The sequence below is a fragment of the Phalaenopsis equestris genome, unplaced genomic scaffold, assembly GCF_001263595.1.
Source record: "Phalaenopsis equestris unplaced genomic scaffold, ASM126359v1 Scaffold211846, whole genome shotgun sequence".
Taxonomy (NCBI): domain Eukaryota; kingdom Viridiplantae; phylum Streptophyta; class Magnoliopsida; order Asparagales; family Orchidaceae; genus Phalaenopsis; species Phalaenopsis equestris.
The window spans coordinates 76,559-96,256 of record NW_018230821.1 but is presented as its reverse complement, the minus strand read 5'-3'; the positions used below and the strand labels follow the sequence as shown (position 1 = coordinate 96,256).

Genomic DNA, 19,698 nt, shown 5'->3' with positions numbered 1-19,698 from the left:
TCGGTTCATGTTCGGCTCGTTCGTTAAGAAACGAACACGAGCTTATTTCAAACAAACTAAATTTTAAACGAACCAAACACGAACACAAGCTCTGTTCGTTCGTGTTCGGTTCGTTTACACCCCTACTGGGCGGGTGCTCTTGTATCCTAGGCGAGATTCACTATATCACGAGTGTCGTCAGACACTAGGAGAGCACCAACTAACCCCATGCAAGCATTTTTTGCTCCAGTGTGAATTGATTCCAAGTATCTGGTCTAAATTAAGTTCCTCACTTCTTTTGCATCTTCTAGAGGTATACTAACAAGAAAAAAATTTTAAAAATAATAATTATGTAAATAGTAGAAATATATTTTTACCATTTGATTTTAAGTAATTATGAATACTGCCTCCCATATATTTCTTCAAATATAACAATTTGAGTTGTAAGCATGGAATTCCATTGCGCCTATAAATAATCATATTCAGGGAATCCTTCTCCTTGCTTATGATGCATCGATTCCCTTCTTGCAAGCCACGTTTTCTCCATTGAAAATGGCCAGGTCATTGTGTTTCAATCTATTGGAGATGGATAACATGCTCCTTATTGTGAATGTACATCGAATACTTGGAATCAATAAATACAAGAGAACTCACCTGAGGCCAGATGACACTTGCTTGGAGCCAGATGACACTCACCTAAGGGTTGATGGCGCTTATATAGGGACAAAAGGCACTCGAGTGGGAAATAAATAACTTACCGGGTGGGAAATAAATAACTTACCGGGATACAAGAGCATACACCTAGAACCTTAAAGAAATTCCCTAGCTTACAAAGCCACTCACCCATATCCAAGGAACCACCAAAGTCTACATAGTCAAAGGTCGTCTCCATATGCCTTGAATATCAAACTTGAGGTCCACATATCAAAATTTTGTAAAAAAAATGATCATTTTTTACTCATTTATGGCTTTCCATGTAATCACCAAAATCTTATAAATACAGGGTTAAAGAGGATAAGATGGAACAGCTATCATATTTTGTCTCTTTATAAAGTAAATGGAATATTTGGAACTACTCTCACTATAATTTTTCACTTTTTTTCAACTTTACTCTTCCTCCTTTTTGCATTGCCAGCCCAACGTCAAAATATCTACTAATAAGGTTCAGTTGCCACACACGAACAGATTTAAATCTAACACTGATAAAAAAGCAAGCAATCCAGGACAACAAATAGCACTCACAGCTGAAGACACAAGAAGCTGAATAGAAATATGGCACAAAACATAGAAAAGGGAATGGTAAAATAGAGCAGCCACAATAATCAAGACATTCCAAATCAAAATGACTCGATGCAACAAAGAATCCATAGGTGTTAAACTAGTAAATCGGACAAGAGCTGAATCAAATCTTAGCATCAGTAAACAACAAAAAAAAAGCAATAAAAGTACTAGAGAATAAATCACGTCCTCATAGGGACCAACATCATAAGCATGTACTTTCAAATTAACACTAGAAAACACAGGATAAGACTATCAAAATGATAAAATAATCAGAATTTTATGCTATCTTAATGCTCCATCTTGACAAGAGTAAATTTTCATGAACCTAATACTTCTCGAACAACAAATTATTTAAAAACAAATTTCATGTTTTCTTCATACATAGAATTTCAAAAGTGTTCATTGTTGCATAGAGTGCGATACCTACAAACAAGATTGAAATAGAAAAAACCAGCCATGGTAAACGTAGAAGAGACACAGTGGGACTTTGCTCCTTCCCTCCAGCACCAACTCCTACAATAAGAAAAGCTGATGTCAATGGAAACTTAGAACTACAATCAGATTGAAGGACAATAAAACGATCATAATAGTACAGTGAATATGACAGTCTGACTAATAAGAAAAATATTCTTTGGCAAATAGGATACAAAAGACAGGATGTCAATTTACTTCACTAAGTTCAATGAAAAATGTCTATAACACCATTTTTATATCAACAACATTATCTAAATTTTTCTGCATTAAAATTACTGTTTTGATGTTTTACAATTATTAAGTTTTTGATTACTATGTTTTTTTAGAAAATTTTGGAAGTAGTACTAAGAAAGCTGCAACTAGGTTGTCCACTAAACCAAACATGAATATAGAAACAAAACTTATATTACCTATTGTGCCAATGCCAGCCAACACAATGCCAATCCAATCAAGTGAATTCATGACCTCTTTGAGATAAAAATGGGAGAAGACAGCTAGTATAGCAAGGCCACAGCCAGAGACTGGCTGTATAATAGAAACCTGTAGCAATATCATCAATGTAAACAATTAAATATAGCTAAATCCTCTACCTTCTGCACATTCTACAACTGTACAACGCAGAAGAAAATCATAATATTCACAAGATAAGTTTATAGCAAAACCAGTGAAAAAGTAAGAGCGCTATTAAACGAAGTTCTGAAAATTGCAGCAAACAGCACTAAGCTTATTTATGGCATGGACCCATATGGAGATTCATAGTATAATTTTAGGGCTCCGCCATAATTTCTTCTTAGTACAGGACTATTTATTGATCATCAATGTGCAGGGCCTTATGCATTTATTTGACAGGAGACCTCTAAACTGTGAAGGGATTCCTCATCTTTGTTCTTTGCAGATAATTTCCATCCTTGATGATGTGAAGGGATTCCTAGGAATGATATAAACAAACACATCGTTTAAAGCAATTTTTTCACTAAATTTTATTCAATGCCTTTCTTCCGAAGCTGGAAGTGAATGAATTTGTGAATGAGTATAGCACTTCATTAAATCTAAAAATAGGTTTCCAACCAAGAATAGTTCTCGGTGTAGTGTAGTCCCCCAAACCATTTCTTTAAGCCCTCAATCAGATATCAGCAGCATGACTAAGGGCTCTCTATTTCCAAGTCCTATGCCTCTTGTTTAGAATAGGTAAGAACTAAGTTTTTACTCCCTCATATTCAATCAGAAAAAGCTTGGAACCAACTCAATACTCGAAGAAGGTAACCTAAATTTTGTTTTTAAAATTATAGCCCAACATTTCCCGAAAGTTATTAAAGTCATATTTATAAAATTCTGGACTTCATTTCAATTAAGTTGATATGTAAATGTTTGAGTAAAATGTCAAAATAGTCTCCGAATAATTACATGGGGCCATTTTAGTCCTAGAGATTATAGAAGTGTCAAAATATTCCCCAAACACTTCAAATTGGAGTTCAAATAGTCCCCATGGAGAACTAGTAGAGCTCAATTTTAAAATAGTCGGGGACTATTTAGGCACCTCTATAAACTCTGGGACTAAAAGGGCTCCACGTAAATAATCGAGGATTATGTTGGCAATTTACTAGCAAAGTTTAATATAAATTATAAGTAAAATATGTTAAAAAATTATTTTCTAAATTAACTGAAGTTATTTTAATTACACTATTCATTATTTAAATATATTGTTCAGAGAAAGTAATCCTGTAGCTAATCCACCAAACAATCATTAAATTTATTTTTTTAAGGTGGGGATTAATTCAAGTGGTTTTGATGATATATAGAAATATAAATAATTGAAACCCTACTCATTCCTCATTTTTTTCGTGATCTGCGACCTTAGGCAAATCAAAGGGAAAAGGCAGAAGGCGTGAGAGCTAGCAATGAAAAGAGAGCTATTGCTCTTGGACTGAGAGGGGAGAAGCTGAGGCTTTTAGGAGGATTTTAAGAGTGTTGATGTAAGGAAATGAAGATATATGAGTTTATGTATGAAGGTTCTTTTAGAAGAAAAAATACTAGTTCTTTTATTTCATACGAGATGTTTACAAGATAAATAGTAAAGGAATATCACCAAATTAAGAAAGCAACAAAATTTTTATGCTAGAAAATAAGACACTACCAACAATAGAAAATTCAAAAATAGAAAATATTAAAAATAAAAAAAAATATTTTCTCTCCTAAAAAAGTGACACCACCCTCAAGTTGAAGCATAGATATCTATCATGCCCAACTTGCTTACAAACAGCTCAAAACTGAGGCTTTCAGAAGGATTTTAAGAGCGTTGATGTAGGAATTGAAGATATATGTGTTCATACATGAAGGTTCTTTTAGAAGAAAAACATACTAATTCTCCTTTTATTTCATACGAGATGTTTACAAGATAAATGGCAGAGTAAAATCAATAAATTAAGAAAGTCACAAAATTCTCTAGCTAGAATATAGGAACTCCCAAAGAATAGAAAATTCGAAAATAAAAATACTAAAAATAGAAAAATTCTAATTTCTTTCCTAAAAATCCGATACCCACCCTCAAGTTGAAGCATAGATATTTATTATGCCCAACATGCTTACAAACAGCTCGAAGTCAGACCTAAAAATTCCTTTGGAGAAGATATGTGTTATTTGTTGTGTACTAGGCATAAAGGGCATGCAAATAGCTCCATAATCAATATTTTCTTTTATGTAGTGCCTATCAATCTCCACGTTTTTTGTGAAATCAAGTTGTACTAAATTTTATGCAATGCTTATGGTGGCTTTATTGTCATAGTACAACTTTTTTGGCATGTTTATCAGGATCTGCAACTCTTCAAGAATTATCTTCAATCATAACATCTCACATATTCCATTAGCTATAGCCCTATATTTTGTCTCGGCACTGCTCCTTACAACCAAATTCTATTTCATACTTCCCCATGTAACTAAATTTCCCCAGACACAAGTATAATATCCGGACATTGATCTTCTATCAAAAATTGAGCTCGCTCCATTGTGTGGTCGTCTAAGAAAATAAGTCATTTCCTAGTATACTTTTACATGTCTGAGAATCCTATTAATTGTTGCAAGGTGAAGCTCAAAAAGCGAATGAATAAATTGGTTTACCAAACTCGTAGCAAAAGCATTGTCTAGTCTTGTATGTGATAAGTATATCAACTTTTCCACCAAATTTTTATAATTAATTATATTCACCGAATCACCTCCCTTTCCATCTCCGAGTTTCAAATTGTGATTAATTAGAGTATCAACAAGCCTATAATCACATCTCAGTTTCTTTGAAAAGATCAAAAACAAACTACTATTAGAAAACAACAATCTCTTTTTTCGATTGAGCAGCCTCCATGACAAGGAAATATCTCAAAGATCCAAAATTCTAGGCCTTAAAAATTGATAAGAGGAAAACATTCAAACAATTTATCTCATATATATCATCCCCAATGAAAATTATATCATCCACATACACAATTAGCACGATTATCTTCCCATCTTTGAATATCTAACATGTATTGCATGATCTCCTTCCTCTTAAGCATACCCTTAAATTTTAATCGAGTAAATTTCTCATACCAAGCTCTCAGTGACTACTTCTGCTTGTATGAAAACACTATAGGAAAAACTGTTAAAACCGATGGAAAAAACGACGATTCTTCTTGCGTTGAAAATTTTGAACTCATTTCTGATGGCTTTTCGACGACCAAAAAAACCTATGGTTTCCCTTTGGAGTAATTTGTAGGTTTATATCAAGTCACTTTTCCAACAGTTCGTAAGTATTAACTGAAGGTTTAACTCGTCGTAGCATAGCATATTGGAAAACCGATGGACTCAAGTCTTCGGAAAATTGGTGCATCGGTTCTCCTAGATTACTAACCAATGGCCATGTAAAATTAAGCAACAGTTATATTCGTCGGTTATTAAGTTATTTACAACCGACGGTCCCGTGCTGTTGGAAATCCCTAAGAAAAGATTTATAAACCGAAAATATTGAACAGACGCCGAAATTCCTCATTTTCTCTTCTCCCGCACACACTCGAGCTTCGACCCTCAATGACCCCTTTGGTCGGCTTTTTTTTGCTAGAGTCGACTATTTCTAATTTTTTTTACAATCAAATCAAAGATAATCTCGATTCCAATCTTTATCTATGTTTTTTATTTAATTTGAACCAGTACTTTATTTACATTTTGAGTTTTTTTGTTTTAGAGAAATTCAAATTTTTTATTAGTTTTTATGTTTTTCATAATGTATCTGAGTGTTACATTTTTAGAGCTCATTTCAAAGATTTCTGCATACCTAACAACTAAATCTGCATATCTAGCAAACAAATCTTATTTTTAAGGGGGCATTCACATACATAAGACCAAAACATTACAAGTTACAAATCTAGCACTCTTTCATCGAATATTGACATTTAGTTCCATTTAATAAATCATGGCATTTAATGTATCTTACTTGAAAACACCAATGGTGATACGATCTTTAGCTCAAATGAGGTTTGGTAGTTAAAAAAATGAACAACAATTTTTAAAATATCTCAAATATCAATATTCATGATAAAAACACTAACCTTATTTTTCATTTTTATCAAATTCTTAATGATTTTATTGTGGCATGTGAAAATACATCGATTCGGTAATTAAACAAAATCAACTATTTTGGGAATTATGTACGCACTTATCCTTGTGTGAAAATATGAAGGTTTTGGTTTGAGATATGTAAGTACAAAAAAATTATGTGCTACGCATGTGATTGCCCCTCTTAAATGCAAAATGACATACCCAACACACAATTATTATGTTTTTATGTAGCCTTGGTGGCTTTATATATTATAATAATTTAAATATATGTTATCTAATTCATTACACTGACAATCTCTAGAATTAGGATAAGAGCCCACCGCTGTCAAGTTACACACTGGCCTAGGTGGAAAATAAATTACAGGCGACCAAGGTAATTCACAAGATTATATACAGTTCAAATAATTATTGAAGTTTATTTAGCCTCTAAATTTCCTTGATCATTTTTTGTAGGAGACCTTCCAAAAGTTGAAGGAGAGCCAAACCCAACAACTAAGCAATATTAGATCCTAGGTTGTGATCCGTTTGACTACATGTTGTGGAGAGAGGTTACCAAAGGCAAGAAAAAAGGTCAGGTCCACGGATTGGGATCTCAATCACAGGCCTACGACACTCCTCACTCTACCAGCGCATTCAAGGCATCCACTTCTACCGCCCATAAAGATGAGGTTTGTGGGCAAGTTGTTGCATTCACCGCAAACATTGAGACCCGAATTGTTGCCAGGCTCGCCAATCAGAGGTCGGGGAAGGAGGCTAAAATAAAATCAAAATAAGATGTGTTCTAGCATCAGGCAGAGCAGAGAGGAAAGCAGTCGGCAACGGATAATTTTTAGGAAGATGATGAGAGCACTGAGGAGGATTAAAGAAATTTATTACTTTTATCTGTTTATTTGAATCATTTCATGCAACCATTTTATTTATCTGTACAAACATTTTTGCTTGGTTCAAAGCATTTGTTTCTTTGTTTATTTTTTTTGCATTAATTAATATGATTTTAGTCTAATATCTGCTGAAATTGATAAATTATGTTGTCTGATATATCGTTGGAATTGTACGCATTACGATTGCAAATGTGAAAATTATAATAATGAAAAAGGATATTTTTTTATTCTTTACCCTACGGATATCAAACAAATTCCAGTTCATTTGTCTTGATATTCGACAGCTATTATCTGTCGATTAATATACCAATGGAAAACTGACGGCCATTCGACCAGCTATTAATGAAGTAATGACATGTTCTGACGGCGAATAAATCTACAACCAAGGAACATTTTCCTTCTAAGCTCCAAGCTAATGACGGATTGACTCGTCGGTTATTTTTTATGGCTTACTGATACTTAACCTACAATCAAACTCTGACAGAATCCAATAGTTTTCTAGCCAACGAGTACTTTACCGAAGGATACTGACGGCTTACCAACAATTTGCATTTAAACGTACATTGGTGGTTTGCCTAGTAGGGATACTGTCAAAATGTAAGGTTGTCAGTAAATTTGTCATTTTCTTAATTACCGACAAGCGGTTAAGCTACGCTCCGTGATCTGTCGATAAACAATCAGAAATAAGTTAAATAACCATAGTGAGACTTCTATAGCTTACACACCTTTATGTAAATTTTTTTACCAAATTTTAGAAGTGCATGCATGTACACTTCTTCCTCCAAGTCTCCATTGAAAAATGTGTAATTTATATCCAACTGTTGTAAAGGACAATCAAAATTAGTTGCAAATGACAGAAGAAATCATATAGAGTTTAATTTCGGGACTGAGGCGAATGTATCCAAATAATCAATATCATTGGTCAAAGTGAATCTCTTGGTAACCAGTCGAGCCTTATACATTCTAGAGAATTATCATACTTGTACTTGATTGTAAACACCTATTTGCACCCAACAATTGCCTTTCCATTAGGTAGATCAACCAACTCTCATATGGCATTTTTTTCAAGAGATTTCAATTTCTAGAAAATAACCTCCTTCCAATTTCAAAGCACCCTACACAATATAAGTAGTCTCTATATAAGACAATTGAAAAGTATAAGCATGACAAATTTGTGAAAGATTTTCATAAGACTATAATAAGACACTGAATGATAGTTGCAATACCTCACACCCTAACAAGCAGTAATAGAAGCACTAGAATCATTAGACTTAAGATTGGAACTAGCTTTAGGTTCAGAATTAGAAGACTTAAAACTCAAAGAAAAAGTAGACAGAACAAGTGATAAAGGTTCAGTGAATACATTATCTAGAGAGTTCATGGATTTTGGGTAGTGCAAAGGATTTAGAGACTTTATTTTGAATTATCATTTCACGCGAGTAAACAATGTAAAATGATACCAATGTTAGTTATTTTTTTATGTTTCTTCTTTGTTAGTCATTATGGGATCATGAAAATTATGAGATGGCATTATGGAAAAACTTGAATCATCTTCACTATCTAAAAAACTCGACCCATTTTCTTCTGATATAATGCATCTTGGATTTTCAAATTCAACAATCAAAGTTAGGATAGTACTTTGTGAATCTTTGGTTCAAAAGATATCCTGAAAAATAATAGTTGAGTCTTTGTTTTGTTCCTCCCCTTGAAAATGAGGCGTGAGAAAGGATTGTAATTCAAAAAAGGTGGCATCTATGGTAGCAAATATTATTTTAAATACGATCAAAATATATATACCCCTTTTGAGAAAGAGAATAATCACAAACACACTTTTTTAGCTAGGGATTCAAGTTTCTCTTGATTATGAATATGAATGCTAACAAAAAGAGTACACTCAAAGATCTTTAATAGTAAAGATCTTTAATAGTAATGAAGAAAAGAGCCTATTTATTGGATAAAATTTATAAAAAATATTGAAAAGCGTTTCAAAGCTTAAAACCGTATTGAGTATTATGTTTATGAGGAATGTAGCAGTAAGAACGGTTCCACCACAATGATATTATGACACATAATTGGTAAAAATAAATGTTCGAGTAACTTCCAATAAGTGTTTGTTTTTTCTTTCAACCACACAATTTAGTTACGAGATGCAACGCAAGAACTTCGATGAACTACTCCTTTTTCAAAATAAATTGACCCAAAATATTTTTGAAGTATTTTCGGCAATTATCAATTTATAATATTTAAATTTTTTTTTGAAATTGTGCTTATACCATAGTGTGAAATTTCTTAAAAATTATTTTCACAACAGATTTTTTCTTTATTAAATAAACCCAACTTAATCTTATGTGATTATGAGTAAATATTACGAATTATTTTTATAAGAATATATAAGTGTTTTACAATGGCACAAAATATCACTATGAATCAAAGTAAATAGTGTAATTGGTTTATAATTCAGAAGAAAAATGATATACAATGATGTTTAGCAAACTCACAAACTTCACATTGAAAACAATGCAAATTTTCATTCAAAATAAATTGGGAAATAAGTATTTTGAATAGTGAAAACTAAGATAATCTAATCATATGTCATAATATAATATCTTTATTTTAGAAACCATAAACAAAATTTAAACAAGTACTTTAACATTGTCTACTCAAGTCAAATCCATCATCAAAATAATAGAGTCCATCTTTTTCCATAGCACTGTGAATCATCCTTTCAATGGTAAATTCCTAAAACTCACAAGTAGAGAAGATATTAACTTCACACTGATGGTAGAAAATAATTTTACTAATGGACAACAAATTACAAGATTAATTAGGAACAAGGAGCACATCAAAAAGAGTTAACAAAGAGGTGAGTTTGATAATTCTATCCAGGCAATTACTAAGAGAGAGCCATCAACAATCTAAACTTTCTATTGCTTGCACATGGTCTATAGAATAAGAAAAATTTAAAGTAATCAATCATATGATTAGTTGTGTCATAATCAATTATCTAAGAATGAATAAAATTAAAAGTAACACCAAACAGCGTAGTGGCTAGAGCATTACTCTTTTATAAAGAGCATGATGGAGACAGAGGCAATTTCAGAGATTGAAACAACTTATGCAGGTGCTCTAAAAGCTACTTAGTGAAAGGTATGACATCCAAGATGGTAGAAGGCTCCAAAGTTTCTTCAGATGTGGCTTGGTAAGAGTGCCATTCATGTGTGAATTTTGATTTCCAAATTCACGAGTTTACCATAAAGCGTGAAACCTGTCTCCTTCATATGTCATAATTTTTTGCAATGCTCGCATCACAATTTCTTATACCTTCTATGCAGTATCAACATCTCTTAACACAAGTGCCAAGTTCTCATGTTCAGGATTAAACAGAGGTTCGATGTTGCGCAATATGATTTTTATCCTTGACTCTTCAAGCCAAAACTCAAAAAAAACTTCTCGAATAGAAGGTAGTGGTTTCCTTCTAAAAATACAACCTTAGAGTTCGTCTAAACTCCGATTAAAGCCAACAAAAACATTTAAACCCAATCATTTTTTTCAACCTTCTTATGGCAGTCATAATCAATCAAATTCTCCCAAACACCATCATAACATTGATTAAGCTCATGGCATAATGTTATTAACTAACTGTAATATGTGATAACATCATGATCATTTTGCTTTGATTTCCAAATTTGAGTTTTCAACTCAAATTTTTTAAAAAAATTCTCTAAGTATGAATAAATATCATGAGTGGCCTCCTACACATTTTAAATAATGGGAAGAAATAGGTGATGTTTTCTTATGACATGTTCTAAGGAGTTGATAAGCCGCGCAAGAGAGTTCTCGAACAGTCTTTTTTTCATATTAGGATCACCGACAAAAGATTTCAAAGTTTCACTAATTAACTGCCCAATATTGTTTCTCTTGTTGATTGTTAATTTTAAGGATTAAGCCCACTCGAGATAATGGTGCTAATTTAGTTTTATAACTGTGAGATGAGGAACTGAATTCTGTGAATAATATTCAAGAGATACATGCATGGGAGGAGTTGTAGGGTGGGCTGAAGTGGTGTTGGAATTACTAAATTGATAGAAATGGTAGAAATTTATTGGGTTTTGGTCATCACCAACTTGTACTACATCAGCACAGAAGAGAATTGTAGATAGCACAAAAAAAGATTACTCTAATAACTCTAATTGTGACAAAAAAAAGATAACTCTAATAACCCTAAAATGTGGAGTTGCCGGTTCATTTGTCAGCATTATAATTGCGTAACTATTGAAAAATACATCAAATTTTCTGTCATATTTACATATTGTAATTATTTTCATTTGTCATTATTTTTTAATATTAGTATACCTATTAAAGATCAACTTAATTAGCAAGCACATGACATAGTGTCATTAGTAATAAACATCAAGTGTACTTGATATTACATTTCTATATAAATGCTATAAATTGGGAATGAGCAGAGAATCATTTACATGAATTAGACTCTACTAATTGAACTTGATATGCTCAATATATAAGAAGCTCTAAATGCAAACACGTAACAAAATAATTACTTATAAATAGTACCAAGCATTACTCCTATTGAAATCTGCTACTTATTTTAGCAATGTATTTCTCACCTTAGTTGTCGGTTCAATTTCGCGACAAATGTTTTCTCTAATCTTTTTGCGAGCTTATTTCCTTTCATAAGCAATCTAGCAATAACCTATTATTGAACATGTTGAACTTTTTAAAACGAATATCAACTTAATCTAAATAAACTATCGATTGGAGTTTAATCTCGAAACAACTCCCACTCATATAAATTTTTACTCTCTTCTTCCTCTGATTCCTTCAATCATCCGAAGGAAATTCGTCTTTTTTTGTGTTATCTACAATTCACAACAATTGGAGAAGAATTAAAGGAACTGCAACTCCACATTTTAGGGTTCCAAGGCAATTTCTGTAAGTGTTAATTCCTTTTTCAAGTCATTTAAATTTTCATTTCCTTCCTCGCCCTTTCATTTTGACATTTGCCTCATTTTTCATGATTTTCTTATTTACGATAGTCATCAGAGGCACTAAAATTGTATCGGAAGCATCGAAAGTAAGTTGAAAGCTTCCATATATGTTTTAGTACGATATTAGCAAGAGTGAAGTGAAGATTAAGGTGTTAGGAAGAGTTAGGGTAGAAAATAGACGATTCTGAAAAGGTGAATTTATGTTGAAAAGCCCTATTAAGATAAGTTTTAGCATTTAATGATTGTTTTTTGGGTTAATCATGATGGGAGGCAAAATTTTATGAATTTCTATGATGCTTATGAATTCTCGGGTTGTCGATATGAGGCGGTGAGCTCGAAATGAGAGTATGGGCAGTCGTCATAGGGTTACTCCGTTAAGTCAGGTGAAATAATCTTGTGTTAATTTAAGAAAAATAATCTTCTGTGGGTTTTCATATGATTTCTATTTTGACATATGTATTTAGAATGTCTGCATATTGTGAATGGATATTTGCAATTAAATGTATGAATGCACATTTACTTTTCTTACAATACATGTAATTTATGATCAGACTATGCTACATAAGACTATGTTTATGATATGAATTTCCTGCAGGTATTCATTTATTATGCTTCATGTCTATGATACATATAATGTCTCATAAATGCTTGATAAATGAATGATGATTTAAATGTCATAATGAATATATTGGTAGACTATTATATGAGTGTTTGCAAATACATTATACAAGGGTATAGTATTCCAGACTCCTGATATTTATAGGGAAATAAAACTCTGGGAACCATTGAAATTAAAGAACAGGCATATCAGGGAAGCTCTTAATAACTGCAACATTGAGAGAAGCTCGACCTTTATCGATAGTTAATATGACCTTTGAGGCATCATAACTACCAATGATGAATAGACATGGAAATAGTTGAATCTTATCTATTAAGCATTATTATGAAATGACATTATTATGATTATATATGATAAACAGCCTATGATCATGCTTATGAATATGTTTTTCACTATACTTATGATTTAATGCTTACGACCTACATGTTCCACGTCAGTCTTGATATTTTTATATTATCTGCTCTCTTTTCATGTTATTTACTATATTAACATGTTATTACTTGTGTGCATAAATATGTATAGTTTCCTACGAGCATAAACTTTATTTCATTTTCATGTATAAAATCTTAATGTTAGCAGTAATTATTTCTCAGAGCTTGTTGCACATTCTTTGTTGTTGCCTTTTAGGTAGAGGCAATGAGCACCGGGGCGAATAGCCAAGAGTGTCTTTGTACAGCTTTTAAAATTGTACATATATTTTGGGTACTTATTTTTAGTATATTGGATTTAGCAACTCTATATAGTTTATATATTTTGAGGTTATGATTTTTCATGCTTCTGAAGATGAATATGAATGAATTATGAAATTTAATATACACGTATCTTGTGGTAATCTAGTTAGAATAATTCATCATCTACTGGGACTTAATTAAAAAAGTCAGGACGAGTGCTAGTGAGAGTTGGTCTGACCAAATTGTCAGTCTCTCTTGCACCACGATTGACCTAACCCGGAGGTTTGCTGGGGTGTGACAAGGTGTGACATTCATAGCTCAACTTACCCCATTTGATTAATCGCTCATTTAGGAAGAAGCATCCACTCAAGGAAGATGTACAATACCTCCATTACTAGTAATTCAACTTTATAGTATAGATAAGAATTCCAATCATGGCAACTTGGGGTGAATTTTAGCTCCTCGATAAAAACTAACATGTGAAACACAAAGAAATACTGTAAAGATTCCATGTCCCCTTAAAGAACACTCTCAAAAAATTCATCTTAAATCTCAAAACCATAAAGCAACTAAATCGCACTACACTACTGAAAAAAAAGATACTTAAAACAAAGCTTTGGTTTCAGGGCATCATCCATTAGCAACCGCTTACCTTCAAACTATTAGCACATTCTTCAAGCATAATATATCCTTGAGGGGTACTTGAATTCTTGAATGCTCATCCTCTCTAGAAAAACACATCTTACTAAATATAGAGTTTGATCCGTACTTAGATATGTAGAAATAGCATGCATGAGTCAATTGAAATAGATATCAAAAAAATTAGTTGCATGCTTAAAATGTCACCTTCAAGTTGAATGATGCTTCTTGAATCTAATCTTTCATTTCAAATCTCCATGTGAGTATATATACTAACAAGGCCCCCTATCCAATAAAAAAAATGATATTAACATTTTGGTGCTATTATTAAGGCTAGTGAAGAGCAATAAAGTGCAAAAAAAAGTCAATAATCTGCAATACCCCAAAATTTCAAAAAGGTATACTAAATTTCTTCAAAAAATTATACCACAATTTTTGCACCCACAAAAATTGACCATACATTTTTTTATAAAATTCAATAATTCATTTCAATCATGTTGATATATAGATGTATATAAAAATAATTTTAGTAATTAGCGATTATTAATTAATTTTCTATTAATATTATTTCCTCAAATTTAATTAAAATTACTATTCATTCATAATTACTATAGCTATCCAAACAATGGCATGCGTCCACTGTGAAGTGTTAATTGGATAAATATTAGCTATTATAATATTTATTTATTTATAAACTATTCTAAGCCATTTAAGCATCTAATCTTAATTCATCCTCATCCCCTTATCCAATTCTCCATTCATTTATCCTATTTAACACCAAATTACTCCACCATACTAGCCATGTTATTTAATACAAGCATTTACTTTAAGAATTTTTATGATATTTACATTTACTCCAGCCCTAAAATGCATATGATATGATGCACAATCAAATACCTTAATCTGGTTGCCCAAGTCATGTTTTATCCTGACTCATATAAATACAAGTGATTGATAAGAGGTGCATAAAAAGTTGATATTTTAAAAGGCCTATGATATGGATTTTATAATGAAAGAAATATATCAAAGATCATGCCGTGTTGATAGTCAAAAATTAAGCAGAAGAGACAACAATCATTTATCCCACTAAGCGAGGTCGGCTCAAGAAATTTTTTTCTCCATTGTGTCTTACTTAGTGTCATATTTTCATTAAATTAGAATAAATTAAAATCATTTATTATACAACAAGCCCAAGTCTTTTTAGATCTACCACCTACCTCTACCTTTCATAATGTAAGTCAAATCTAAATCATCCTAACTGAATCATCAGATGTTTGATGTTTAATGTGACCAAATCATTTAAGGCAACTCTCTCTAATTTTGTCTGTCATTGGAGCTACACCAATCCTTTCACAAATATTGCATTTTATTTCTAAGAGTCAAGTCACTCATCCACCTAAGATTCTCATCTCAAAAACATTTAACTTAGTTTTATGCTTCTCTTTTATAGGCCAACATTCTCCACCATTAAGAGGTCACAAAGGGCTAAATAAGGGATACAAAAAAGTTTACCAATATTTCTTCCAAAAGTTGGTACTAAGGGATCACCCTTGAATTAAGAGGATCATTAATATATGGTTAACTGTCAGGCTAGGTGACGACCTATGTTATAAATGTGACAATGTCTAAAGGTACATATGACATTTTTAAGACTATGAATGAAAATGAATGAGAAGATTAAATAAAAAACAAATCAAGCAATAAATATTTGGCATTTACATGATGCATTTTATTTATTTGCAAACAGATATTTACTAATTATGATTATGCAAATATAAAGCTTGTTTTGGTTTTAAAATAGGGCATTTACATACATAACATACAATTCTCATATATTTATAAATCTAAACTTTCATTTTGTGTGTGTGTAGCAATCAAATCTTTTCGATCATATTAAAAATATCACTATTATTACTGACTTTTTAAAAATGAAAAACATATTTTTATGCATAGGTTTATGATATCGAAGTGTTACATATGTAAATATAAAACTTTAAGTGTTCGATATGTAAATACATAAGAATTGTGTGATATGTATGTATATTTAACTTTTAAAAGTAAGGCACTAAAACAATCAAGTTTAAGATTAAAGATGGTCATGTTAGTTTAAGAACTCGCATTCATGTGATTATTTTCTTTCCTTACAGTATGAATCTTGTAATCAAATTGTTTATGCTGCTGAGCTTTTAATTCATTAGATATCATAATGACTGTTTCGCAGGCAAGAAAAAGAAACACGTGGGACCAAAATCATGTGACAAAGTTTATTTTTAAATGTACAATTTTAAATAACATAAAGAAGAATGTTTAAAATTTAAAGACTGTTTCTGTAATGTTAGAAGCTTTGTAATATAAATGCTTTAGATTAGGCACGTTTTCTTACTGATAGATATGATAAAAATTTATTTAGATGATTATGAAAGTATAAGTTATGATTAATGATGATCTAGATAGACAAAATTTCTACCCACTTGAGAGGATGGGTTAGAACGAAACGTGATAAAAAATGATATCAAAGCGAAGTTGAATTAGAAACTATGGTGGAATAATAAGTGGATCTAAAAATAAGTAGGAATGAGATTTGATTTAAATGAGACCACTTTAGAGCTATATATTGAATTAAACTGAGGTATTTGATCTGATTGGGTTGAGAATTATCTTTGGCGTGATATAATTATCAAATAATAATTTACATTAAATAAAAAAATTTTATTTATTTATAGGAAAGTATACTCAAAAAATCTCAGATGGAATAAGAGATTTTTTTTATCTAGACCAACCGTAGAAGTTTAAATATAAGTTGAGGATGATTCCAATAAAAGTGAAGAGACCAAGCTTAAAGAATTTCGTAATATTGTGAAACTAATTGTTTAAGGTGGTTGATAAAATGACATTTTTTGAAAATTTATCATCTAGTAGAAGTCCAAGGTCCAGATTAGGAAATGAAGTAGATCAATAATTAAAGATATTTCAGACATTTACAGCATCTACAATCCAAAGAGCCAATGAGCCAACTATTACTGAAGAATACTTGAAAATAGGAAAAAATTGGGTTGGTATGATTTGCCCTGATAAAAGTATTAGCTTTTTTTATACCAGAAAGGGAAGCTGAGAGATGGTGGCGAATTCAACGATCGAGTAGGGTGCTTTTATAAAAGTTTTCAATGATTACTTTACTCCAGCATCAGTTAGATTAGTACTGCAGAAAAAAATTTTACAATATAACTCGGGTTTCTAAGACAATTATGTAATGTGAGGCAAAATTCACATCCCTGTTTAAGTATGCATCTTATTATATTAATATCCACAAGGAAAAGTGGCATAGATTTCTGAAAGGTTTAAGGGATTGACAAAGATTAGATTTGGCAAAATATAAATAAATTATCAGTCTTAATGGAAAGCAGCGAAAATGAGAAATGAGTTGAGTTATTTAATGCAAAATTAAGAATCATAGTTTGACTAGAAAAATATTCAATAAAGGGGATATGTTAAAAATAAAAGATTCAGGTTTTGACAATAAGTAGAAACATTAGCAATTGGATAAAGCTTTATATAAGCAAAGTAAAAATAACGCATTTTGGATGTTGTCTATTGGATTCTAGAAAATGTTTCAAATGTGGAGAAGTCGGACACCATTAAATTGATTGTCCTTTAAAAATCAAAAATAGTAAATCATAACAAGTACAAAAAAAATGTTTGAAGGCCAACAAGTAAGAAAAAATTAAAAATTAAAATTAAAAATACTTAATTTAATGACAAGCCATCCATGCATCTGAAAGTAGAAAATCATAAAATATGAGCAGACAATAATTAAAAGCAAGAGTTATTGAAAAATAAAAGATTCAAGTTTGACAATAAGCAGAAACATGTACAATTGGGTATACCTTTATATGAGCAATGTAAAAATAAGCCATTTTGGATAGTATCTATTGGGTTCTAGGCATGTTTCAAATGTGGAGAAGTTGGACACCATTAAATTGATTGTCCTTTAAAAATCAAAAAATAGTAAACCATAAGGGTATTAGTGACAAGTACAAAAGATGTTTGAAGACAACAGGTTAAAAAAAAAAAGCTCAATTCAATGGCAAGCCATCCGTACATATGAAAGGAGAATATCATAAAATAAGAGCAGACAATCATTAAAAGAAAGAGTTCTTGAAATATAAGAGAATCAAGTTTGACAATATGCAGAAACATATACAATTGGATAAAACCATTATATGAGCAATGTAAAAATAAGGCATTTTGGATGGTGTCTATTAGGTTCTAGAAAATATTTCAAATGTGGAGAAGTTGGTCACCATTAAATTAATTCTCCTTTAAAAATCAAAAATAGTAAATCATAGGTATATTAGTGATCAATACAAAAAAAAAAGTTTGAAGGAAAACAATTTTAAGAAAAAAAAAACTCAATTTAACAGCAAACCATCCGTACATATGGAAGGAGAGTATCATAAAATAAGAGCAGACAATCATTAAAGGCAAGACTTCTTGTCATCACACCTTAAGAGACCAAAAACCTAGACACGGTTACATGTAAACTTCTAATCTCTAATCAATTTGGTACAATTCTATTTGATTTTGGTGCTTTGCATACATTTTTCTCCAAAAGCTTGTGAGTGTTTGTCATTAGAAATTGTATTCTTTTGCATCTAAATTGCGTGTTATGATAAATTCTGGATATTACATGCAAATGGAAAATGTGTCGTTGGCATTGATATCCAAGGTAGAAAATTAATAACGTAATTGATTAAAATAACTGTGATGATAATTATGTGATCTTGGAAATAAATTGTTTAACAAAATATAGTGTTACCATTAAATGATGAAGAAAGTGAGTTAAGTATAATTTATTTAACAAAAAACTAAAATATTCTTCCTGTGATGAGAATGTTGTACTTTCCCTAGTGGGTGCATTAAAAGTTAGTAAGAGGATGAGAAATGGTAAATTAGTGATTTTGGCAAAAATTGAAGTACTTAATAAGAATATCCACGAATGAAAGAATATCATGGGCGTAACAAAATTTTTTATATGTTTCTTGATAAATTCTCGAAACTGCCTCCTCACAGAGAAGTTCAATTTGGAATTGAATTGCAACCAAGAACATCAACCTATCTCCTTGTAGAATGGCCCCAAAAGTGTTGTGAGAATTAAAATAATAGTTGCAAAAAGTGGTGGATAAAAAGTTCATTAGACCAAGTAGTTCACCCTGGAATGCAAAGAAATATTGAATTATAAGATTGTGCATCGATTACATGGATTAAATAAAATGACATTTAAAAAAAGCATTCATTGCCAAGAACTGATTATTTATTTGATTATTGGGAAGGTGCAATTATATCCTTAGAAATTGATCTGAAATCAAAAAATCATCAAATCTAAATTAAAAGAAGTTAATATAATTAAGATAACTTTTGAATCTAAATAAAATCATTATGAAAAGTGGAGGGTACGGTTAGGTAAACAGCTGTCGAAAATTTTGTTGAAAAATAATGACATGAATCCTTTCGATCCTTGTGCTATGAATTTTTGGTAACGCCACCAGAGTTTTTTTGCAGAATTTATG

At 31.3% G+C, this 19,698-nt stretch overlaps 1 protein-coding gene across 5 annotated transcripts in view; it reads right to left on the bottom strand.

The window, feature by feature from the left end:
• Positions 1–19,698, bottom strand: part of LOC110036856 (probable magnesium transporter NIPA9) — a 100,267-nt gene that overhangs the window by 69,321 nt on the left and 11,248 nt on the right. For 2 of the 5 annotated variants that reach the window (XM_020741406.1, XM_020741407.1), the window contains exons 2-4: positions 18,016–18,117; positions 2,145–2,274; positions 1,688–1,773 (exon numbers count right to left, since the gene is read on the bottom strand). In XM_020741406.1, coding sequence (XP_020597065.1) covers positions 1,688–1,773; positions 2,145–2,274; positions 18,016–18,045 — 246 coding nt within the window. In that variant the 5' untranslated portion in view covers positions 18,046–18,117. Of the gene's footprint in view, positions 1–1,687; positions 1,774–2,144; positions 2,275–14,144; positions 14,207–18,015; positions 18,118–19,698 lie in introns of those variants that run through there. The other 3 variants (XM_020741404.1, XM_020741405.1, XM_020741408.1) reach the window with 2 other exon arrangements.